Genomic DNA, 25,738 nt, shown 5'->3' on the forward strand with positions numbered 1-25,738 from the left:
TGACTTTTCTCACTTTTTCAGTCAATCAATGCACATCGTGTACTGTTCACAGACCCACAAATTTCATTTTTCAGCAACTTTTTTTATTAAAAATGGGTCCCACGGTATTATTCACATATTTAAAAATTATTTTACTACAGTGTTTTTCAGTTTTCAATTTTCAACTGTATCCAAACGGACCCTTAGTGATTTAAGAGACGTGACATATACTTATCTTTTTCATTTGTTAAAAAGCAAAAAGAAAAAAAAAATCTCTCTCTCTCTCTCTCTCTCTCTCTCTCTCTCTCTCTCTCTCTCTCTCTCTCTCTCTCTCTCTCTCTCTCTCTCTCTCTCTCTCTCTCTCTCTCTCGTTTATATCTAAAAGACTAGTGAAGCTAAGGGTTGTGTGCAAAAATGGTCGACTTTGAAATCCTCATATCACTTAAGCTTGTGTCTCTCTATCTCTTATTAAGCTTGCTTAACCATACCACTGAGTCAGCACCTACATAAACCTCTCACTCCTTCTCCAATTCAAGTTTTTTCACACCCAACAACACCTACCAAGACAATCTCAACCTCCTCCTCTCTGCTTTATCCTCCCAACTCCACAAACCAAGATGGTTTCTAATTGTTTGTTTAGACCCCTTAAAAAAAGATTAGTTTAACCTAATGAATTAGCCAAGTAATTACTTAGGTTAATTATGAGATCTAGGTTAAACATATACAAATATATTACTTGGTGCAGTAAAGTAAAGAAGATAGTAATATGATGACCTAGGAAAACCAATGAAACAAACCGTTCCAAGGTAAAAACCTAGAGGGAATTTAGCCTATCTATCCTCAAGTTAAACAAATCCACTATGATAGAATGAAAAATTACAATAGATTTAAACCCTAAATCTAAAGTTACCTCAAGTAGAATTTACTAACATAATCACGTGCAGCTCCGACTCCACGGACTCTTCTATCTTGGATTTGTTGAACACAAACTCCCCATTTGTGACCTTAAGATCCCACTCAAAGGTTTCATATCACCATCAGTAGTAAATCTTTATGCAGCAACTTGTTTCCACCAGTTCTTGATTGTAGATCTCATTCTAGTAGATGCTTGTTGAGTTAGAAGGTACAGAAACCTCTTAAATCTCATAGGAGTAACTCACAAGTCTTCCAAGAGCTTCTAAAATGTAATTAGGATTTTCCTTTTACACCTTGTAGTGTTGGACTGAAACCTTAAACAATTTTGCAGGTTTGGATTTGGTTTAAATTCTACAAAATTAACTTATCTACGATTTTCGATCAGTTAAGTCTAATTTTCTTGAACTCTCCTTTCTGTAGCTTGAATGTTTTTTAAATCTTGACTTGTACAATCTTGAGCAATGTCTAACACTTAATCTAGACATTTTTTTTCTTCTCAGTTTGCCAACATACACAAAATAAAAATCTAAACATTTAATCCTAAATATTTAGAACCTAAAAATATCCCCCTTTGGCAATTCGTGACAAAACACACATAAACATGAATTGCTTAACTCAAGAACTAACCCAATTACAAAGTATTGCCCTAATACAATTCTATCACAATCTACTATCTATTTGTTGTTAAAATAGGCAGCAGTTGATGAAAGAATTAACCTATAAATTCCTGAAATACTCAAAACAAACCATAAATGCATGTGTGAAAAATACAGTGTAAATCAAAAACTAAAAAACTGAACTTGAATTCACAAAACATAATTAAGAGAAAGATATCAACTATGATAGATTTGACTGAGAGGAACAATCAAAATTAAAGCTTAGGAACTCCTTTTGAGGTATCAAGCTTCAACCCTTTCTTTTTTATTTTTCTGTTTTTTTTTTTCTTTTCTGTTTTAATCATGTTTCTTTGCTTAGTTTAGGTTTATGCATGTTTTCTTAGGTTAGTTTCATAGTTCTTTTACATTCTGAGCATGTTTGGTAGTTAGAATTTGGTTTTTTGTTTGTCCTCTATTTTCTGTTTCACGTTTCTGGGTTAGGGTTGTTGAACAAGTCTAGGCACACATGCAATGAGCATGCATACGTAGGTGCTTGCCTAGAGACCCTAATTCAGATTTCTTATGTTGTTTGGTTTGTTTGTTTCATATGTTTTGTTTCTTTTTTAAATCCTTTGCTTATGTTCATACGTATCTGAGTCTCTGTCTTATATGCTTGTTTGTCTTCAACTTGCTTAGATTAGGGTTTTATGTTTGTTTCTTACTTTGATGACATGACCATGCATTCACATGCCCATTCATGATGCCATAAGTGCTGAGGTGCTGCAAGGTAAGTAAGGTAAGTCATATCTTGACATGAACATGCATATTTTGTGATGAACATGTTCGTGTGGTGTTGAACCTAAAGGTTTTCATGATTTCATGATGATATGCTTGTTGCCATGCCTGGGTGGCTACTTTGTTTGATATATGATAGGGTTTCACATGTTGGGGTTCTTAGATGTGTTTGGGTTTGGCTCTCTTTTGTTTTAAGTTAGATAAGTGTTGTTTTGGGATAAAGATGCCATGATTGTATGTTAGATACATGCTAGTGTGTGTGTGAGTTTAGAATGCAAATGTTGAATTAGTTTTTAATAGGGTTAAGACATAAGACATAACGATGGGAGGCCAACCATGGGGTTGGGCGATCTTGGGTGCCTAACACCTTCCCAAGAGCGTATCTAAACTCCGAACCCATACTCTAGTAGTAAGATCCAAGGTCCTTCATTGAGAGGACGCTATATATATGGTTCCTAGACCATTGCAAAAACTAGGTGGCGACTCCAAAGACCCTTGTGTCCACATACGTTAGTACTAAGAGCATACAGAAATACACATCTATCAATAGGAATAGTATGCACATGAGAGATAGGAAATAGATTGTGACATGCTATCCTAAACAACAGGTAGTTGTACTCTATCAACTTATAAGAGTTAAGTCTTTGTTCAGTTCCCCAAGTGACAAATCTTCCGCAAAGAAGTGTCATGACATCATCAATAAGAGAAGACTTAGAATATGGATAAGTAGGTCTATAGACAAGAGGCACACCAAGAACTTTAGATACTATTTGCTTAGTAATCTTAAACTCTTCACCTCGAATCCAAGCAATCAAAATGTAACCATCGGATGAATCAGACTGAATAGAGAGATTCGAGTAGAATTCTCTAATCAAAGCAATAGGAGGGGGTATAAGATCATGATGGAGAGGCAACCAACCTCTAGACTCTAGATTCCTACAAATAGAAGGATCTAACTCATCTAGAAGGATTTTTGTAGTAGATCAAGCTCAAGGAAATACAAGTAGAATTGTTGGAAAAATCAACATAATCACTTATTGTCTTATATTGCACCTGAGAATTACCGAAAAGGATACTACATGTACATTTTAAGGTGATTGGTAGCTTTATTTTTATTTTTTTTTTTTATTATTTTTTTTTTTTTACAAATATACTACCATAATTGGTTTCTAAAATGTTACTTGTTGATTTTGTTGTATTAATGGTACTTGTTCGTAGTGGTTATATGTTTCTAGAGAATGCAATGCAAGGACGATCCTCAGTAAAGTCCAATGTGTTTAGTTTTGGTGTCTTAATTCTAGAGATTATAAGTGGCAAGAAGGACAATTGTTTATACCGATCAGAACGTGATGAGGACTCTTAAGCTATGTGAGTGTGGATAAAATCATTTCAAATTTGATTGAACTTAATGAATGCTAATACAGTCAGTTCCAAATGTTGAAGAGAAATTAATTGGGTTATTTCTAGAGAGGGTCTTGAAGAAGGGAAAAAAAGTACTGATTTTTAATATTATCTTTGCAGGCATGGAAACAATGGAAGAATGGGACACCTTGGAATTGTTGGATCCAACTATTAGAGGTTCTTTTTCAAGAAATGAAGTCATTAGATGTATCCATATTGGCTTATTGTGTGTTCAAGAAAACCCAAACAATTGAGTTGACCTACAATGGTAACAGTAGTTCTCATGCTTGACAGTTACTCTGTTAGCCTGTAGTAACCTCAGCAGCCAGCATCTTTGCTTTCAAGTAGAGCAAATTTGAACAAGCCAACAAAGGAGCCGCAAGGTGATAGTTTTTCAAGCCAGACAGTGCCATGGTCTGTGGATGGCGCACCGATCACTGAACTATACCCTCGATAGCGGGAGGAAGCAAGGTGTTATCCAACTTAAATTAATTTTTTGTTTCCAAGTGAAGAAACTTGAACTCATGGCTGCATATGGCGTTGGAATCTCCTCTATTAAAGTTTTGCCTCCCTTTGCGGCCAAAATCTCATTTATATATAAAAAATAAATGTAAGTACTCATTATGAATGCTAATTGGGCTATTTCATGAGAAAATACAAAGCCAAGGGTAGAGGACTGGCGGCTGCCAGGGTTGGGTTGGGTTGGGTGGGTGGATAGAAAAGGAAAAAAGAAAAAAAAAAAAAGATTTGCATTATTTGTATAAATATTTTGTAGAAAAAATGATAGTGACTAAAAAGTATTTTTTGTGACACCTTATATTGAAAATTTTATAATCTTTGTATTATTATATCTCTAGAGGAATTCTATTTATTAATCTGATCTCTGAGAAATTTGACACAAGAAAAAAGACAAGCCTTTTAAGGCATAAGGGCCTATACTCACTTTCATTTAGTTAACGGGTGTACATAGGTCGTTCCGGGCTAGATTTATGCTCAGCATGTGTTAGGTTCTAAGACTTTAGAAACTAATGTTTTAGAACTTCAATATGTATTATGTTGGCAAACCATGATCAAAACATAGAATCTAGGTTTAAACTTGCTCAAAGTGTGATTTAATGTAAAATTGGAATCGAGTGATTGCAGGATTTATTGGACAAAATCTACAAGGCTCGATCGATCGAAATTTCAATTCAGAAATTCCAATTCAGCCCAAGCCCATATGACGTGTAGGGTTAAGTGCTTTACTTCAAGTATAAAAGGAAAAACCCTAGCTATGTTTTAGAAGTCTTTTGGAGAGTTGTGTGTTGAATCTTCTGTGAGATCTAGAGATGTTTACCTTCATACACACGTATGGAGTTGTCAAGATCAAGATTTGCATCAACAACTTGATGATCTCTTCAGTTGCTGCACAAAGAACTTTAAAGAAGATCTGAAACCTTTGAATTGAGTCTCAAAGTCACAAGTAGGAGAACTTGTGGTTGTTGTAGATCAAAGAAAGAAGTAGTCCGTGGACTCGGAGCTGTCACGTGGTTGTGGTAGTAAGTTTTCTACTTGACGTAACAATAGGATATTAGTGGTTTAAATTCTATTGTAAAACATCAATTCTTTCATATTGGATCTATTTTTATCTTGAGGATAGTTAGGTTAAATCCTCCTCAAGTTTTTTATCGTTTAGGTTTTCTTGGGTCATCATATTGTGGTATACTTTATATTTCCACTTTATTTGCATAATATGATATTATTGTGTTAACCTAGAACTAAATAATTTATCTAATAATCACTTGGCTAAATAACTAGGTTAAACAACTTATGTTTAGGAGTCTAAAAATGTACAGCATGAACTCGACTCAAACATTTAGGGTGGGGAAGAACAAAAGTCATGGTTGACTCAAAATGAATGGTGGTTTGGATGGCTTAGGTCTTGATGGGTGGCAGTCAAATTCAGTAAAATGGCAAGAGAAGTGATCGTCACCAGATATTGTCGAAAAACTCGAGATCTATGCTAGATTTGGCAAGATAAATCATTAGAAAAAGGAGGAAGAGGAGGATATTGAAAACATTGGGTTCCATTGGTTCCTAAAGAGTAAATTTGACACTCGACCAATTTTAGTCGAGTTTTGGACAAGGATAACTACCTACAACTACCTCTTGCCATTGAAACCATTTGAATCCCAACAAGTCGATTTGGGTCGAGTAGGTTCATTAGGTCTTCAAGTTAAGTGGACAATTGCAAGTTTTACGGATAAAATCCTCTTGTTTGATGCTACTACTATGTTGTATATAATATATTGGACATCGTACTTCAGTTACAAAATTATATTTTCAAGTAATCCATCGTAAAGAAACAAAGGATATGCTATGTCTGCTCACTCATGATGTCTGGGTCACATGTTGTGAGTGATATGCAACATTCAACTTATGCATTTTAGTAAAGGATTAGAGTAATGCTAAGATGACAACTTTTGGTACAACCGTGGTAGAGTTGTAAACTCATCGTTTTTACTCTACTCACAACTTGTTACATGAACAAATTATGGTAAAAATTGTGATCTTAGCATTTTTTAAAATATTACCCATGACTATGCACGATGCCTTTTACTTTTGTGCACCTTTAGGCCAAGTTCAAGTCATCTAACTTTTGTTTTTGGAATACAAATCCTACGTACCATTACCACATTTTATATTCTATTTTATATTTCACTAATCACAACTTGTCATCTGTTATTTTTGTTTTTGTTTTTTAAATTTTAAGCTTTTGCTATTTTATAAAGAAAGTCAAATAAATACGTTACAAGTTGTAATTGATAAAATATAAAATAGAACACAGAAAATACTGTATTCTTGTTTTTGTATTTTTTTTTTTTTTTTTTTTTTTGCCTAAAAGGCCTCGCGCAGGATTTAGTGCGGCTTTTTTTTTTTTTTTTTTTTTAATACTTTCTCCTGTACTGCCAGTCTGCCATTGAAATTCTATCCAAAATTCCAAATTCATAATAATCCATTATTCAAATAATATTTTCTTTATTAATTATTGTCTTACGTCAGAATAAAAAAAATTATTAAGGAAAAAGAAAGCACTAGGATTAGGTAATTAAGGTTGGGAAAAAAATACGATTTTCTTGACATACTTTCTCCCATTAACTGTGACTTCTTTAGGCCAGTTGCTTTTGTTGACTTGCCTCTGGAGAGTCTGGAGAGTCCACCTGAACCACCGTTACCACCCATCAATCACCCATATCCTCATCATATTATTTCTTATGCAACTTACCCCGCCCCCACCCGCCCCCCCCAAAAAAAAAAAAAAAAAAAAATTGAAACAAACATGAAATTGAACAAATGCTAGGTGACCTTGCAATTGAGGTAACCAAAATGTGTTCTTTCAAATTTCCCAGGCTCCTTTTGTGTCTTTGGCTAATTACCTTGCTTAGCCTCACCAGTAGTACAGAATCAGCACCCAATTACAGCGCTGACTACTGCTTCAACACAACCTTGTTCACCGCCAACAGTACCTACCAAACCAACCTAAACCTCGTCCTCTCTTCTCTTACCTCAAACTCCACAGACAGCAATGGATTCCACAACGCCTCAGCTGGAGGGAACACTCCTGACGAAGACGTGGTCTCTGGTCTCTTCCTCTGTCGTGGCGACGTCAACACCACAGTCTGTCAAGACTGCGTTGCCACTGCAAAACAAGAGCTATTACGGCGGTGTCCTCTAAACAAAGCCGCTATAATATGGTACGATGAGTGCATTTTGCGTTACTCAAACCAATCCATCCTCGCTACCATCAACGAAGTTCCTGGGTTTGACTTGCCCGGTTCGCAGAATATCACAGAGGCGGAGAGTGATCGGTTTAACGATGTGTTGGCCAGCGCGATGAACTCTTTGGCGACGAAAGCGTCGAACTCTAACTCGGGCAAGAAGTTTGCGACGGAGGAAGATGAGGTTACGAGTTCAAAGAAGCTGTATAGTCTCGGGCAGTGCACGCCGGACTTGACTGTGTCTGATTGCTACAGGTGTTTTCGAAGTGCCATAGGAGATCTTCCTACGTGTTGTAATGGAAAACAAGGTGCAAGAGTTGTGCTCCCAAGTTGTAACATTAGATATGAAGTGTACCCATTTTACAACATCACATCTGCTTCGCCTATACTTCCTCCGCTTGCTCCACAAGGTACGATAATTAAGAACATTTTATTTTGTTTTCCAGATCTGTGATTCTTAAGAATTTCAGACCCTATGAGGCCTTAATTGGATCTTGCAGTTGAGTTGAGAGATGGTCCTGTCTCGATCTTCTGCTATTGAAGATGGTTTATTTATTTATTTAAATTTTAAACAATTATCTTGGGTGTCCAGAATTATTAATTTGTTTAGTCTTACTGTCTTACACAACGAGTAAATACAGGAGGAATCCTGGCATGATACCCATGATACTAGATTGAGGTTTTGATGCACCTCATGCTAAGAGTTATTGACAGATAAAATAGGAATCTTATTGATTAAATTCCTGGTTTGTTGCTATAATATAAAATAACCAGAGTTTAGGAAAGAAGAAGATATAATTGGGACAGAATTTTTATTGGTCTTTTTCCTGCTTCATTCTTTAACTATTACTAATTGGCTGGGCTGTCACTGACTAATTGGCTGGGCTATTACTAATTGGGACATATCATTTTTCTAGTTTATTATTACTAATTATATATAATGTTATTTTTAATATTAAAGGATCACGATGAACTGTCTTACTTTCTAAAGTAAATGATGCATATCGTTGTATGCAGGAGAAAAAAAATTGTCGTCGCTAACAATTGTTGCCATTGTTATCCCAATTGCTGTTTCTGTGGTTCTTCTCTTCATTGGCTGTTGCTTCTTTTGTCGGAGAGCAAGGAAGAAGTATAATACTTTACCAGACGAAAATGGTGAAGAATAAAAGATTATTATTTAATCACTTTGCTTTTTGGTCTTTGTGGTATAAACAATTCGCAATTGGAATTTTTATTTTAAAAAAATCTTTATATTTACTGCTTTGCTTTTTAGGTGGAGTCGAAATTACAAATGTAGAGTCCTTGCAGTTTGACTTAGATATCATTGAAGCTGCTACAAACAAGTTCTCAGAGGATAATAAGATAGGTGAAGGAGGATTTGGTGCTGTTTACATGGTAAAAATTAAGTTCATACTGACGGTCAATGAGAGTTTTATGCACACAAAAGATTGTTTAATCTTGGTTCAAATATATTTTCAGGGTACCCTTCGGAATGGACAACATATAGCTGTGAAAAGATTATTGGTAAGATCTGGACAGGGTGCAGTAGAATTTAAGAATGAGGTTGTATTGGTAGCCAAGCTTCAACACAGAAATCTAGTGAGACTATTAGGATTTTGCTTGGGAGGAGAAGAGAAGATACTCGTCTATGAATATGTTCCCAACAAAAGCCTTGATTACTTTCTATTTGGTTAGGCCCATCTGAACTTAAATCCAATTATTTTTTTCTTTCTTTGTTTTGTGTCTCTAAGGTATGTACGGTTACTGGTTAGTATCAGAGTACATGATACCGATCACTCACATATCCTTCAAAATTCACTTGTCTTGAACTTCTCACAAATTGAATCAGTGCCAAGGAGCTGAAATTCTAAGATGATAATAAATTTTTTTTTTGAATTGAATCAGAATATTTCCTTGTCCATTTGAATCTCATTCCTAACTTGAGTATTTAATTATGAAAAAATTATAGAGCCATCAAAGCAAGGAGAATTGGATTGGTCAAAACGTTACAAGATTATAGAAGGAATTGCCCGAGGGATTCTTTATCTTCATGAAGATTCTCGACTTAGAATTATTCATCGTGATATCAAAGCTAGCAATGTTTTGTTAGATGATGATATGAACCCAAAAATTTCAGATTTTGGCATGGCAAGGATATTTGTAGTAGATCAAACTCAAGCGAATACAAATAGAATTGTTGGAACATTGTAAGTTCTTAATCACAAATTTATTTATTCTTATAACATGTGAGAGTGACAGAAATGAAATATAGATGTACTTTAACACCACCAGTTCATGCTCTGCCTTGTGTAAATAGCAATGCTGTGAGAGGGATTATCTTAGGAGATTGATTAGCTTGAGATGTTCCAAAATTTACAGATGTGATACTATGATTGACCCTCTAAAAATTCCTTCTTTTATTTTACTTAAGGCTGTTTCTTTATGGTTCTTGATTGTAGTGGTTATATGTCTCCGGAGTATGCTATGCATGGACGATATTCTGTGAAGTCTGATGTGTTTAGCTTTGGAGTCTTAGTTCTAGAGATTATAAGTGGCAAAAAGAATACCCATTTCTATCAATCAGAACTTGCTGAAGACCTATTGAGTTATGTAAGTTTGAATCAGATATTTTAAATATGTCACTTTTACAATGAAATTATTTTTCTTTGGTTGTGAGGAAGAAAGATGAACTTGATGAACTACACGTTTTTAACGAGTTTCTGCAGGCTTGGAAACAATGGAGGAATGGAACACCCTTGGAATTGTTGGATCCCTCTTTGAGAAATTCTTATTCAAGAAATGAAGTTATTAGGTGCATCCATATGGGCTTGTTATGCGTTCAAGAAAATCCTGCACATCGACCTACAATGGCAACAATAGCTCTCATGCTTAACAGTTATTCTGTTACGCTACCATTACCTCAGCAACCGGCATTTTTGCATCGAAGCAGAGCAAAGCTAAACAAGCCAATAACGGAGCTTGAGTCTGATCAGCATACAAGCCAATCAAAAGGATGGTCTGTTAATGAAGCATCATTCACTGAAATATATCCTCGATAGTTTGACTAGACAAGATGCTTTTCAAAATCAGTATGTATTAGCAAGTGGTGGAACTTCTATTCCGGTTCTCAGATAGCCCTTGTTTGTGGACTGAAAACTGTAAACAATCGTAAATATAAGTTCCCTGTTAATTAGAACTGACATCAGTACGATATCAAAGTTGAGTGTCAATTGTATTTTTCATATGGTAGGTTAATTTTGGATGGGGGTGAATGGCACTTCCTCAATATTCCATTCTCATCATGGTGGAGGATGAGGTATTTTAACTGGTCTCTTCTAAAATCGACCTGCTATCACATCATATTATAATAAACATTTTTATAAAAAAAAATTTGATGGTGACTGAGAAATTTCTGAGACACACCTTATAATGAATGTTTTATAATCTTTGCACTATTTTTTTTTAAGAGGAATTCTATTTATACATCTGGTCTCTTAGATATTTGTCACAAGAAGACAAGTATTTTGAGGAATAGGAGCCTATACTCATTTTCATTTTCTTTTATCATTTATTAGTGAGGTGTTATGGATAACTCCAGTATTTTTTTTTTTTTTTTTTTGAGAAATTTTTATTTTATTTTATTTTTTTGGGTGAAAGACAATTCATTAAAAACAACTAAATAAGAACATCAGGTTCATGACACATCTTGTTACTCCATTGAGATCATCTTCAAACACATCACAGGCGGACCATGAAAAGAAGAAAAATCACCATCTAAACTAAAACTCATCCTAGTAAGACTATCTGCACACTTATTCGCCTGACGGAAGCAATGCTTAACACGAATCTAAGGAATGCGGGAAGACAACAACCTGCAATCATCCAAAATAGGAGAAATGATATTATTTACATAGGATGGCTTGTTTAAAATGTCCACAATAGCTTTGGCATCAAGCTCAATCTCAAGAGAAGTAATATTAAGATTGCAACACAAGATAAGTCCCTCCCTAAGCCCCCATAATTCTACAACAAAGCTACTGGTGATGTCGATACACTTGCTAAATCCAACAATCCGCCACCCTGCATCATCTCTAATCACACCCCTACACCTTGCCAAACCGAGACTCCCATTAGCCGAATTATCAGTGTTCAGCTTCATCCAGCCTTATGGCAATTTTTTTTTTTTTTTTTGAGAAGTTGAAGAACACCGTTTGAGTGGCAAAATTATTTTCTCCAAATGACCTCTAGTAAAGCCTTTCCTCATTGCGCGATTGTAAACGCCAACTTTTACTTTTGTGAACCTTTTGTCTAAGATCAAATCGAATAAGGAGAAATTATTAGTTCGATGTAGTCCTTTCAACTAATGAGATGATCATCTATGTAAATGTGTGAGTGAACCTTCTAATCAGCACAAGGAATAAAAAATTACCAAGTGATGTCACATTTGCATAAATAACAACATTTTATTGGTTGGAAGGTCAGAGAGGACTGTGTTAGCAATCATTGTGGTAGATCTAATAATTTATTCTTACAAAGTATACTTGTTGTTTTTGTGCCTTTTTGGCCTAAGAAGCCAATGCATAGAATTTTATGGCCTTTTTTCTAATAACAGAACTACTCCTTTCTCCTAGGCTTTGAAATAATAACTATCTAAGATGAACTTTATTATTGTCTTATATCAAAATAAAAAAATATTAGAGAAAAAGAAAGCACTAGAATTAGATTGGAAATAGATAGGATTTCCTTGACTTCTTTCTCCAATTAAAGTGACTTAGGTTAAATATATTAGCATTGATGTTGTAAGGTTGAATTTTATCAACCATCTTGTTGCCTTTATTCCGTACCAAATTTTCTTGTATTTTAACAATTAGTAACCCTGTATTTCGGTGGGAATTATGTAAGGGTAGTGTATAAGAAAATGTGAAGAAATGCTCAGGATTGTGCAAAGAATTAGGGACTCGCGACTGGATCTCGCGAGTAGCTCGCGTTGCACACGTTCCAAGCATGCAGAGAAGCTGAACCGTCATGCCAGATGTAACACTACAAGACAAAAAGTCCAGTCTAGCCGTTCAGTTACCTCACAACTGGAACTCGCGGTTCAATCAAGTCGCGAGGACAAGCCGCTAGCCAGCTTTGTTTTGAAAAACTGACTCTTCGCATTCCATACACAAACAAGTATAAATACCCCTTATAGCCATGAATTGTAGAGAGCTTTCAGAGAGAATATTGAGAGAGAAACCCTAGAGAAAGACAAGATTGACTCATCCCCAATCTTAATATAGACACTCTTCAAATTCCTCTACTCTCACCCTCTCCATTGTTACATCCTTGAGATGTACATTACCAAAACCTTTTTTCACCATACCCACATCTATGAGAAGGCCATTTGGTGCTTGGGAAGTAGTTAGGAAGGGACCAATTTCATATTGGTTGATGCTATGGGTTATAGCGGAATCTGGTAAACTAAAGAAGAAATAGGTTCAGCATAACTTAAATGGAGTAGGAGTTTGGAGGGCTTAGGTACACTGGGTAGATTAGACTTGGATGGTCTTTTACTATTCATGTATCCCAACTACATTCTTTAGTGGATTATTTACCGCTTGAAGGGCGACGGAAAGGTTTTACGCCGAAGGTTTCGGTTTCCTCTTCAATAACACATCATTATGTTGTCCTTGTATTTGCATCTATCTTCCCTTAATATTTGTCAATTAATTTCTGTTATGGATGTGATTTTATTTGGTTGAGATTGTTTATCAATTCTGTTATATGCTTATGCTCATATTCCGCACATTAATTGTTTGATAATAAGCTTGAATTGATAATTTGGAAATTGGGGGTCTAAATGTTCATAGTGTTTTATACACATTTTGAACATTTAATTGGTATCAGAGCGGGTTCACTTATATTGGTTTCATTACCTTAGTGTGATCCTTGACCCCATATTGAGATGGATCGGTCTCAATCTTTAAATGTTCTATCATATTTTGATGGTAGCAACTATGCCTTTTGGAAGGTGCGGATGAGAGCATTTCTATGTTCAATAGATGAGGCTGTTTGGGATGCCGTTGAAATAGGTTGGACAAAGCCGGAGGCAGCCAAATCTACATGGGATAAGGCAACCCTCGCGGTGTCAAATGCTAATAGCAAAGCACTTAACGCTATTTTTTGTGGCATGTCTCCAGATGAGTTCCACTGGATTTCTTACGTTACCATTGCCAAGAAGGCATGACAGATATTGGAGACCACGTACAAGGGAACGAAGAAAGTTAAAGACACCAAGTTGCAAATGTTGACCACTTGGTTTGAGGAGCTAAAAATGAGTGAGGATGAATCTTTTGACTCTTTCTATAGCTGAATGATGGCTATCACTTTGGGTCTAAAATCTTCAATTAAAGATCTATGAATCTTCCTAACAATTTTAGGTTGATCATAAATTTCACCTAAGTTGTAAGCAGAATTAACAACATCATTGAGTTTAGCATAGAATTCATCAAAAAACTCATCATCAGACATCCTAATGCTTTCAAATATAGAAGTTAATTGCTGCAACTTATTAATTTTAACAGCCTTTGTGCCTTTATGCACAGTTTGGAGGATATTCCAAGCAGTATGAGTACCCTTAACATTAGAAATTCTCTTAAATTCCTCCATAGAAACAGCGTTAAAGATGGCATTCATAACTTTGCTATTGAACGCGGCTGCTTCTTTTTGAGAAGTTTGCCACTCACTAACAGGAGTAGTGGGCTTCTCCCATCCATATTCAATGGAGTTTTAGACTCTCTCATCAATAGATTTCAGGAAAACTTTCATCCTTACTTTCCAATAAGTATAATTATTCCCATCAAAGTGAGGTGGAATAACAAGGGAGTGACCGTATTCCATGACAATAGGGGTCAAGGATCAGTTCAGAGATCAAAAGATTTTCAACAAAAAGAGCAACCTGCTCTGATACCACTTGTATATTTTTAGACCCCTTAAAACACAACTGAATTAACCTAGTAAATTAGCTAAGTGATTACTTAGTCCAAATTTCAGATCTAAGTTAATACAATCATATAATCATATCAATGTAAAGTGCGGAATATAAAGAACACAAAGATATGATGACCCAGGAAACCAAACCGGTAAACCTTAACCTAGCTATCCTTAAGGTAAACTTAAATCCATTATGAAAGAATCGAAGTTGTATAATAGGACTTAGACCATTAACATCCTATTGTTACCTACCAGTAAAAACTTACTGACATGACTAAGTGCAAGTTTTGAGACCACAGACTCATTCTTTCTTGGATTCTCTAGCAAATACAAGCACACCCGCTTGTGTTTTTTTAAACTCTTTAATGTAGCAACTGAATCGATTACCAAGTTCTTGACATAGTCTTGAATCTTGGAAACTGTAAATATGTGTGAAGACAACCACCTCTTGATCTCACAAAAGATTCACACATACAATATAATGGACAACAAAAAACGTGACTAGGGTTTTCCCTTTTATATTTAAGACAAAACATAAAACCCTACACGTCAAACGGGCTTGGGTTGAGTTAGAAAATTCTGCAGAAAAATATTCTACCCATGTTTTGATCGATCGAGTCTAATTCTCGATCAATCAAGCCAAACAGAATTGCACAATAAATTCTGCAGTAACTCGATTCCAACTTTACATAAAACGTATATACTTTGAGCAAGTCTAAACAAGACTAAAACCTGTTTTAATCATGGTTTGCCAATAATACAAATTAGAGTTCTAATACATTAGTTCCTAATCCTTAGAACCTAACATGTAGGATACTCCTGTTTCATGTGATCGAAACCTTGACACCCAAAGCACTTAGGTCCTACGGGAACAATGTACTAACCGCCATCCCTAGCATCCTTCTTCCCTTTGTCTTGACTCTTGAATTGGGAAGAACTGGATTGCCTACGGTCCTTGTTGAGGCCCTTCCCATTGGTATTCTTCATGAACTTCTTGAATTGCCTGGTGATGTAGGACTTCATCTTAGAATCTTCATTGTCTGAAGACTCATCCATGTCACTACTTTTAGCCTTCAAGGCCATGCTCTTGCTCTTGCTTGACTTACCAATCCTTGTTAACTCTAGCTCATAAGTTTACAAATTACCAACCAACTCTGTCAAAGGAATCTTGTCAATGTCCATTGATTCCTCGATCGCTGTAATCTTGGCATGGAATCTCTCAGGCAGAGATCTGAGCACCTTTCTCACAATCTTGGGTTCAAGGATGGTTTCCCCAAGATTGAAAGCTGAGTTCACTATGTCCTTGAGCTTGGCATAGAACTCATCGAACGACTTATCCTCCTCTATCTTAATCTCTTCGAAGCTTGTAATGAGTTTCTGAAGTTTCAAATCCTTGACAGCCTTAGTTCCTTCGTAGGTTGTCTGGAGGATGGTCCATGCCTCCTTTGCAGTTTCAGTGGAGGATATCTTCTTGAATTCCTCATTAGTGACTGCACTGAACAAAGCATTCAATGCCCCACTATTGAAGTTTGTTGTCTTGATCTTGGCTTCATCCCAATCGGCTGGCGCTTCCTTTGGCTTGGTCCAGCCTATCTCAACAGCTTGCCACACCTTCTCATCTAGAGACTGCAAAAAAAACTCTCATGCGTACTTCCCAGTATGCATAGTTAGTGCCATCAAATAAAGAATGTATGATTAAAGACTGTCCTCTATCCATGACAACAGGGGTTAATGGATCAACACAACAAAGATTAAAATCTAATCAGAGTGTGCCTGCTTTGATACCACTTGATAGGCCAAAAATGAATTGACCACTTGTGATAAATTAATTAATTAATTAGCCAAGTTTATTAATTAATCAAATTAACATGCAAATGCGTGGTAGCATAAACAAATCACCAATAAACATTTCTCTCTCCGACGTCGTTTGGAAGAACCTCGGTGGTCGCTTGATCGGTCTATCGTGGAGTGAGGATCATACTTTGGTCTGTATCGTTCAGAGGGAGGGATTGCTGAGATTTTATTGCTAGCTTTTTTATCTTTGAATTTTTATGGTTGCTGGTTTTTTTTGTTTGGGGTTTATTGCTGAGATTTTATTGCTAGTTTTTTGTTTAGGGTTTATTGATGAGATTTTATTGCGATGGTGGCAAAAATTTTCTGGCGTTATTTGTGGGTCCGGCGTGTGGCTGGTGGCTGGGTTGCTGGCCAGTAGGTATGGCTGAATTGGGTATGTGTTTGATATGGATGGTGGCTGAATTTTATCTCTGCTCTTTCTTTCTTTGTGAGTATGGCTGAATTGGCATGGGGGAGAAAAAAAAATGAAGGCTTTTTTTCAAGTTTCAGCAAGGCGTGTATTGTTGGGTGGTTGTTCTGGGTTTAGGTTGGTGGTGGGTGGATGAGAAAGAGAGAAAAATAGAGTGAGGGAGAATAGAGATGAAGAGAGAAGAGAGAGTTATTTGTTTATATTATTTTATTCTGTAATTTATCTTATTTTAATATATCATAGGTAAAAATAGAAATTGGGATGTTAGGTGTATTGTAAAATGATATTGTATAATTGATAAAGTAATTTTTTGAGATGGTAAAATAGGATAGGATGAAATTTCCAACTGTGGATGCTCAAAGAGCTCAAATCCTAAAAATATTATTGGAAAAATTAACTGGAAAAAGTTAATGGATATTTTTACAAATTTTTTATTAAAAAAAAAAAAAAAACAAACAAACATAATTGAGTCTACATTTTTATTTATTTATTTATTTCATAAAGATAATATCAAAATTTTACTACAATAATAAATGCTCGATAATATCTATGGTTACTCTTTTCATATAGTCTATTTGGATAAAACTTATTTTGCTGAAATTGAAAACTGAAAACTGAAAATACTGTAGTAAAATAATTTTTAAATGTGTGAATAGTTCCGTGGGACCTATTTTTAATAAAAAAATTACTGAAAAGTATAATTTGTGGATCCGTAAATAGTATACAGATATACTGTTCACGATAAAAAAAGTCAACATTTACGATTACTATTCAATAAACAGTATATAAACAATAACTATATTACTCCAAAACGTATGGAAAAGAAAAAAAAGAACGAAAACGCAACTTTATAAACGCAGACTAGCTTCAGTGGAATCCAAATGGACACATAATAGTCGACGTCTGTTTTGGTCACACTGCTGTTTTCATCCCCACAGTCATCTGACCCCATCGGTAACAACGACACAGCACTAAAGGTTTTTTTGGCAGAATTGGTTGACGTGTTGACTTGCAAGTTGTGCATCTGTTGTGCCACTTAAAGTGGCACAAGACTTATTCCGTTAGTTAAGAGACGCCCTCATCCTAAAGGCAAACTGTACATCTTCATTGCTCGTACCTATCCTCTAACAAGAACCTAATCCCATTCATACTCATCAAAACATGTACTGATACAATAAAAAAATCTCTGCATAAATACCGAGAGGAAGAAATTAATTCAACAAAATGACTTCCTTCAATCCCTTCTCTTTTCCCATCTTGTTCCTTTCCATACTCAGCTTCCTCAGCCTAACCTCTCATGCTGCTGACCCAGTTAATCTCAACACCGTATGTGAAAACTCCACTTTCAGCTCCAATAGCCTCTACCAAACCAATATCAAGTCTCTCCTCTCTTCAATCTCCTCCAACACCACTCAAAACCTCGAATTCTACAACGCCACGATTGGCCAAAACACCTCCAACCCTGTTTACGGTCTCTTCAATTGTCGCGGTGATGTAACCTCTCAAGTCTGCCGAGACTGCGTGGTCGCAGCAGTGAAAGAAATAACCAGCAAGTGTTCAAGAGAAAAGGTTGCAATCACATGGTACGATGAGTGCATTTTGCGTTACTCGAATCGGTCTTTCTTTTCACAAGTGGATGAAAAACCAAAGTTCGGTTTGTTAAACACTCAGAATGTTACTGATCAGGCCAAGTTTAATCAATTACTGAACTCTTCGATGATTGAGTTAGCAAATAAAACACCCTCGGGTGTTCCAACAGGTGCTAAAAAGTTTGGGACCAGTCAAGTGAACATATCTGCTTTTCAAACACTGTACAACCTTGTACAGTGTACACCGGACCTGTCCAGCGCCAATTGTAGTAGATGTCTTTTGGATGCTATAAAGCTTCTTCCCTGGTGTTGTAGTGGAAAACAAGGGGGTAGAGTTGTTTTTCCCAGTTGCAGCGTTAGGTACGAATTGTACCCTTTTTACCGTATGGTAGCCACTGCACCAACACCTTCACCTGGGGTTCAATCTTCACCACCTCCAAGTCCAAGTTCCGTGAGTGGACCAAAAGGTAAGGTGGTTCACCCATTAATCCCATTTGAACTCTTTTTCATTCTTGATTAGTATTAGTTAATGCTATTTGGTGGCGTTGACTTATGTCAACATTTCACAGCTTGCTTTTTGGAAGAGCTTTATCTTATTCATAGTACAGTAGTCTATAATAATATGTATTCTCTATCAGTTAGGTTTTGGTGTGAATCACTCTCTTTATCTTTAAGAAATATGGAATAATTAAGTACAATGTGATGATCGTGCCCATGAGTGGTTGCAATTATGACTGGTACTGATAACATAAACAACAAATTATATCTTTAAAATAAGCAAGTGTTTCTGTATTTCGACATTTGATTATAGAGTCCATTATACTATTGTAGGTTCTGGACCCCGCCAATATGTGTATTCTATATAGCAGATCAGTTGTACCAAAATTCAACAACAGACAAACGAGGAAAAATTGAAGTGAAAGTTGACTTGATATGATAAATTGAATTACATAATGTTTCATGAATTCAAATCCTCTTTATTTGGACAAACTTCTATTTACTCTAAATTAAAAAATAAAAATTGACAAGGTTGAATACTAAAATGTTTAGTTCATGAGTATTAGTTGTTTTTATTTTAACCTACGGTTACATTCTTTTTATGTGTTTTTGTGATTCTTAGTGGTTGATGGTCTTTTGGACCATTTCCTCTGTTCCGTAGTGCACAACTTGATTTACCTTAAAAAAAAAAAAAAAAAAAAAAAAAAAACAAAATAAAAAACAAAATAAAATGCGTGTGCCCACATGGTACTTGAAGAGGAGGGAGGGAATAGGAATATATACTCCTACCTGCTCTTATATTGTGATAAACTACCACATGTTTTAGAAATTTAAGCTGATAAGAAATGGTGAATCTAGTCACTCAATCATTATTGTGACAATTTATTTCTTATGTACATTTAACTGGAGAATGTAGAATTAAAAAAAAAAAAACTGATCACTATGACTATCAATTATACAGTGCAACTTAATCATTTTCAAGTAAGTGCTTATCATCTCTGACCATTGTATTGTTGAGCATGTCTGAAACATATGGTAATCAACAATGAATTTGAGCTGTACCAAGTGTAATCATACGATGTTGTTTATGCAGATAAAAGCAAACTGTCAACATCAAAACTAGTTGCCATCGTTGCTCCAATTTCTGCTTCTGTGGTTCTATTCGTTGTGGGCTGCTGTTTCCTAATTAGGAGAGGAAAGAAGTACAAAGCTGTAGACGGAGAAAATGGTAATGAATAACAGAATAAGTAAATTGGATATATGCAGTCTTTTATGTCCTCGTGTCCAAATACAATGCTCTTTGGAGTGTAATATCTCACGTATATTCTTTGCATTTGTAGATGCCAATGATATTACAACTGTAGAGTCCTTGCAATTTGATTTTGTTACAATTGAAAGTGCCACAAACAAATTCTCAGAGGATAACAAGCTTGGTGAAGGAGGATTTGGTCAGGTTTACAAGGTATGCAATTAGAATACTTCACTTATTTTATTTTTATTACCATGCTATTTTACAGGGCAGTACTAGGTAAGCATAAAAAATTAAACACATAAAAATATGAGTAATTTAAAGTTCACAACATTTTGATGTTGAAATTTTCAAATTATACAAAGTAAACTATTCTAAGGATTGGTTAAAGTATTTTCTCAGGGTACACTTCCTAATGGACAAGAAATAGCTGTGAAGAGGTTATCAAAAAGCTCAGGACAAGGTGCAGAACAATTTAAGAATGAGGTTGTTGTGGTAGCCCAGCTTCAACACAGAAATTTAGCAAGGCTATTGGGTTTTTGCTTGCAAGGAGAAGAAAAGATACTTGTTTATGAATTTGTGCCCAACAAGAGTCTTGACTATATTCTATATGGTTTGTCCATTTGAATTATGATAACAAAGTAGTAATTAAGAATCATTTGATTAAGCGTTTATTCCTAACATGAAGTAATTTTTGATGAACTTGTAGACCCAAAAAAACAGGGACTACTAGATTGGTCAAGGCGTTACAAGATAATAGGCGGGATTGCTCGGGGAATCCAATATCTACATGAAGATTCTCGACTTCGAATTATACACCGCGATCTCAAAGCTAGCAATGTATTATTGGATGCAGATATGAACCCAAAAATTTCAGATTTTGGCATGGCAAGGATATTTGGAGTTGATCAAACTCAAGGAAACACAAGTAGAATTGTGGGGACATAGTAAGTTCTGAAATTTTTTGCATTACCTCATTTTTGAAATCAGTCAGGAGTCAGCTATGAACTCAACTTAAATAATTAGACTCGTGAGAATAAGGATATTGGCTTCTTATTAACTTTTGTTATGTTCTTGGTGATGCCTTGCAGTGGTTATATGTCTCCAGAGTATGCAATGCATGGAGAATTCTCTGTGAAGTCGGATGTGTATAGCTTTGGTGTCTTGGTTCTAGAGATTATCACTGGCAAGAAGAACAGTAATTTCTATGAATCAGAAGTTGCTGAGGACCTCTTGAGTTATGTAAGTGTGAAATTGATGTTGTAAATATTTTCCCATTTAATGTCTATATCATCTTCTCCAAGTTGCTTAGAAGAGAAGTGTGGCATTCTGAACACAACATGATAAATTGATGCAGGTTTGGATACATTGGAGGGATGGTAGGCCTTTGGAATTGTTGGATCCAGCTTTGGGAGATTCCTTTTCTAGAGATGAAGTCATGAGATGCATCCATATTGGTTTATTATGTGTTCAAGAAGATCCAGCTGACAGACCCACCATGGCGACGATAGTTCTCACACTTACAAGCGGCTCAGTTTCACTGCAAGCACCTCAACAGCCAGCATTTTTTACCAAAACAGACACAAACATCCCAATAAAGGGCCTGGAATCATCAGATCAATCTACGAACAAGTCAATGCCGTGGTCTGTTAATGAAGCATCCATTACTGAATTAGACCCTCGATAGTTATATTTCCAACTTAAGTCTCTGTTTACCAAGTGATGAAGTCTTAAAAAATTGAGTTATGGTTGCATATTACATTTGCTTATGGAATAAAAATTCAATATGTTTAGAGTGCTCAGTAGTTCAGTTCGAACATCTATCCAAATCCTCTGTATGTTTGGTGTATATTATAGTTTTGCTCTGAAGATGAATAAATGGGATGGGCTTCAATTATTTAAGAATGTTGCAATTAAAGTCAATAGTTTCCAAAACTATTTCATTTTGAATCAGTTAAAAACCAACGAGGCTCTTGTAATCTGCAGTCCCATTCTTTTGGCAAATAAAATAACATCAAATAAATATAGTGAAATGAAATAAATACCAGAGCTCAAATATGCAAAAAAATGTTAAATATTGGTAGGCCAAAAATAGATTGACCCTAAATTATCCAAGTTAATTAATTAAGTCAATTTAATATGCAATAGCGTGGTAGTATAAATAAATCATCAAATAACTAAATATAGCGGAAAATAAATTTGACACAAGTGATTTGTTTACGAATAGGGAAAACCACCTAGACAAATCCCTACCGGATGAATTTAAGGTCACCACTACCGAGAATCCACTATTATCAATCACAAGCGGTTACAAGTAAAAAGAATCTCAGTACCCAATACCAACCTACAATTAAACCTTTACCCCAATATCCAATTGGACTTGTATTGTAGTGGCAATCTCTCAATTCAATGCTCGAATCCTAGTATGAGACTAACCAATGATGCATGGATCCCAGTACGTGACTAACACACCAACTTGAGGAAGATGTTGGCTACAAAGTTTTTCAATTCATCCAACAATGAAGATCAGGATACTCCTTGATCACAAAACCCTTAGCGTAAAGACGCAGTAGCTTCTACAGAGAATAAGATGAACTAGAACAATTTATGTCTCTGGTCACAATATGCTTGAATATTTCCTTTGGAATGTTCAATTAGTGTGTAGAACACCTTGAACATTTAGACCCTCAAATTACAAATTACAAATTCAAGCTTATTATTAAACAATGTATGTGTGCAGGATATGAACATAAGTTTAACATAGAATTGATAAAACAATCTAAACCAAATAAAATCACAACCACAGCAAAAATTAAATGGCAAAGATTAAAGGAAGAAAGACGCAAACACAAAGACAACACAGTGATGTGTTATCGAAGAGGAAACTGAAATCCTCGACGTAAAACCTCTCCGCTGGCCTCCAAGCGGTCAATAATCTACTAGAGAATCAAGTTGGGATATATGAACAGCAGAAGACCCTCTGAGCCTAATCTACCCAGTGTACCTAAGCCCTCCAAACTTCTTGCTTCAACAAGGTTACGCCGAACCTTTGTTTTTTTTAACTTACCGGATTCCGCTATAGCCCATAGCATCAACCAATATCAATTGGTCCCTTCCTAACTGCTTCCCAAGCACCAAATAGTCTCCTCACTGATATGGGTATGGTGAGAAAATGTTTTGGCCAATGTACCTCTCAATGATGTAACGATGGAGATAGTGAGAGTAGAGGAATTTGAAGAATCAAAAGATGAAGATTGTGGATGAGTCAATCTTGTTTTTCTTTAAGGTTTTTCTTTCAAAATTCTCTTTGGAAGCTCTCTACATTTCGTGGATATAAGGGGTATTTATACTGGTGTGTGTTTGGAATGTGAAAGGTCAATTTTTCCTAAACAGAGTGGTTTAGCGACTTGGCCTCGCGACTAGATTGAGTCGCGAGTTCAAATCGTGAGCTAATTGCCTGGCCAGCCTGGAACTTTTGTCTTGTAGTGCAACAGCTGGCGCGACTTTAGCTCATCTGCATGCTTCACACAGGTGCCTCTTTTGGCGACTTGCCAGTCGCGAGATCTAGTCACGAGGCCCTGCTAAGTTGCACACTTCTGAGCTTTTCTTCACACTCTCACACACACTACCTTTACATGATTCCCACCTAAATACAGGGTTTCTAAATGCTAAATTACAAGAAAATTTGGCACGGAATAAAGCCAACAAAATGGTTGATTAAATTCAACCTTACAATCTCTCCTTTTGGCTATTCCGTGACAAACCCTAAAACAAACTCTAGACTTACACATAGTAGTTGGGAACAGTTGAACAAAACGCACTCACACCTAACTTTAGAATCTGTGTAGCTCTTGAACCGCAAGTACAAGTATCTCCTGAAAAATCAACAACACAATATGATCATTATATGTAGAAAACTTGTAATGCATATGGAGCATGCACAATGCGATCAAGTAAAATAAAACTAAGCAATAAACCATAGCTTGACCAAAAACGAACAATCACTATAAATAGTGGCCACAATGCTCATTCACACAGGGAATGAACATCCGGACATACAAGCTAATAAGCTCAATGCAAAGTATCATTTACATGTCTAACACTCAACCAATGCAACAACTCAAGGTAATTGTATTAAGGATATAAAATTCAACAAAGGGCACAAGAGTGATGTACTTAAAGAAAATGCATAACATTAATCAACAAGTACTACGCTACAAAGCAAGGATACAAAACAAAATACTAAAATTGAATAAAAAACTTATATATATATATATATATATATATATAAACCAATGATCCAAAAGCTTTTAACCACAAACACTAAAACTATATCCACACAAGCACTGAAATCATATCCAAGAGTTTATAAAAACTGTAAGCAAATAGCTATAAACTAGACTAGCAAAACAAAAGTTTGTTAGGCTATCCAAAAGTATGTGTGAGTGTATGTATCAGCTTCCTTTTGCTCCCCCTGTCACTATGCACATTTCCTTTTTCTTGTGTTGCTCTCCCCCTTACTATATGCTATTTCTCCCTCCTTTTGGCACAAATAGCTAAAGGTTGTCCTCCAGCTTTTATTGAATAGCATCTAACTGTGTCTCAATGGTTGTGAGATGCATTTGAACTTGATTGTTGGTGGAGAAGAGAACTTTTTCAAACTTGGCAATACGCTGATGTAAACTCGTAAACAAAACACCCTACCTGTCATCTTGATGGCTGGATTGTTCATGCTGAGTGCTAGTTGTCTGTGGCACAAGAGTAATGGGAGAAGCAATCTCGATATGCACAAGTGTAGCGGAGCCATGATCGGATGAAGCGGCATGAAGGAAAGGTTCACTCTTAGGTGCTTTAGAGAAGTGACTCTTACTTGCTTAAAGAGATATCATGGATAATGGTAGAAGACGAGTCAATATTTTTCCATCTGTTGGGGGACGAACACCTTTAAGGACCATGATCTTCATAAGAAGACTACAGAAAGGGAGGCATGTTCGTGCTGCTGATCGAGCTACTATTTTCCTAATGGTTTGAAAAATGTGGGCACAAATGTCAATTGGAACTCCAGTGATGAGATCACATAGAAATTGCGCTCTTCCAAGGTTGATGAAAGTGGTGTTCGAGAGTAGGTAGAGGTTGAAGAACATGATCAATTTGAGAGTTGTCAATTCAGGTGCAAACTTTGCAGTGTCTATGGATGTGCCTTTGCTTGAGACCTCATGGTCAGGCTCGAGAACTTGAAGAATGTCTTGTACCTAAAACTATCTATCATCATACAGAGTGAGGTCTACATTTTCCAGTCTAGTGATGCGAAGAACCTTTGCAATGTAGTCTGGATTGATGGTGAACTCTTTTCCTCGTACCCAACACTTCAACTTGACTTCGGTATATCAAGCATTTGAATAGAATTCCTTTACCAATTCATCAATCGGGTCCTCGAAGTTCCTAAACAGATTAGCCCAATCTTTTGCTTCAAATATCCTAGGAATAAATGTAGTTCCCAAGGTATCAAATTTGACCACTCGTTCCACCACAGTAGGAGCTTTCACAAAAATGCTGGAATGTGTTTGTGAATCGAGAGGAGTCCTGAATCTCTCACTGTTTGAGTCTTGAGACGAACGACAAGTCTGTTTCGAAACAGGGGATGATGGAACATCAGTCACAAGCTCTTTTCCTCGAGAGGAATGTCGAGACATTTGCAAAAGAACATACACACAGCAGAG

The 25,738-nt window shown here is 36.0% G+C and overlaps 2 protein-coding genes across 2 annotated transcripts; both read left to right on the forward strand.

Annotated features, from left to right (window-relative positions):
- Nucleotides 1-6,832: 6,832 nt before the first annotated feature.
- LOC115988923 (cysteine-rich receptor-like protein kinase 10) lies at nt 6,833-10,743 on the forward strand. The gene is made up of 7 exons (XM_031112560.1): nt 6,833-7,854; nt 8,462-8,599; nt 8,718-8,839; nt 8,924-9,134; nt 9,414-9,651; nt 9,904-10,054; nt 10,171-10,743. The coding sequence occupies exons 1-7, from the start codon at nt 7,020-7,022 to the stop codon at nt 10,501-10,503; spliced, it is 2,028 nt and encodes a 675-aa protein (XP_030968420.1). The 5' UTR covers nt 6,833-7,019; the 3' UTR covers nt 10,504-10,743.
- A 7,000-nt stretch (nt 10,744-17,743) lies between these two features.
- LOC115988927 (cysteine-rich receptor-like protein kinase 10) lies at nt 17,744-21,915 on the forward strand. The gene is made up of 7 exons (XM_031112564.1): nt 17,744-18,738; nt 19,863-19,997; nt 20,110-20,231; nt 20,421-20,631; nt 20,728-20,965; nt 21,110-21,260; nt 21,376-21,915. Exons 1-7 carry the CDS (start codon nt 17,907-17,909, stop codon nt 21,703-21,705), a joined length of 2,019 nt encoding a protein of 672 aa, XP_030968424.1. The 5' UTR covers nt 17,744-17,906; the 3' UTR covers nt 21,706-21,915.
- Nucleotides 21,916-25,738: the final 3,823 nt, after the last annotated feature.

This window comes from Quercus lobata, chromosome 5 (genome assembly GCF_001633185.2).
Source record: "Quercus lobata isolate SW786 chromosome 5, ValleyOak3.0 Primary Assembly, whole genome shotgun sequence".
NCBI lineage: Eukaryota > Viridiplantae > Streptophyta > Magnoliopsida > Fagales > Fagaceae > Quercus > Quercus lobata.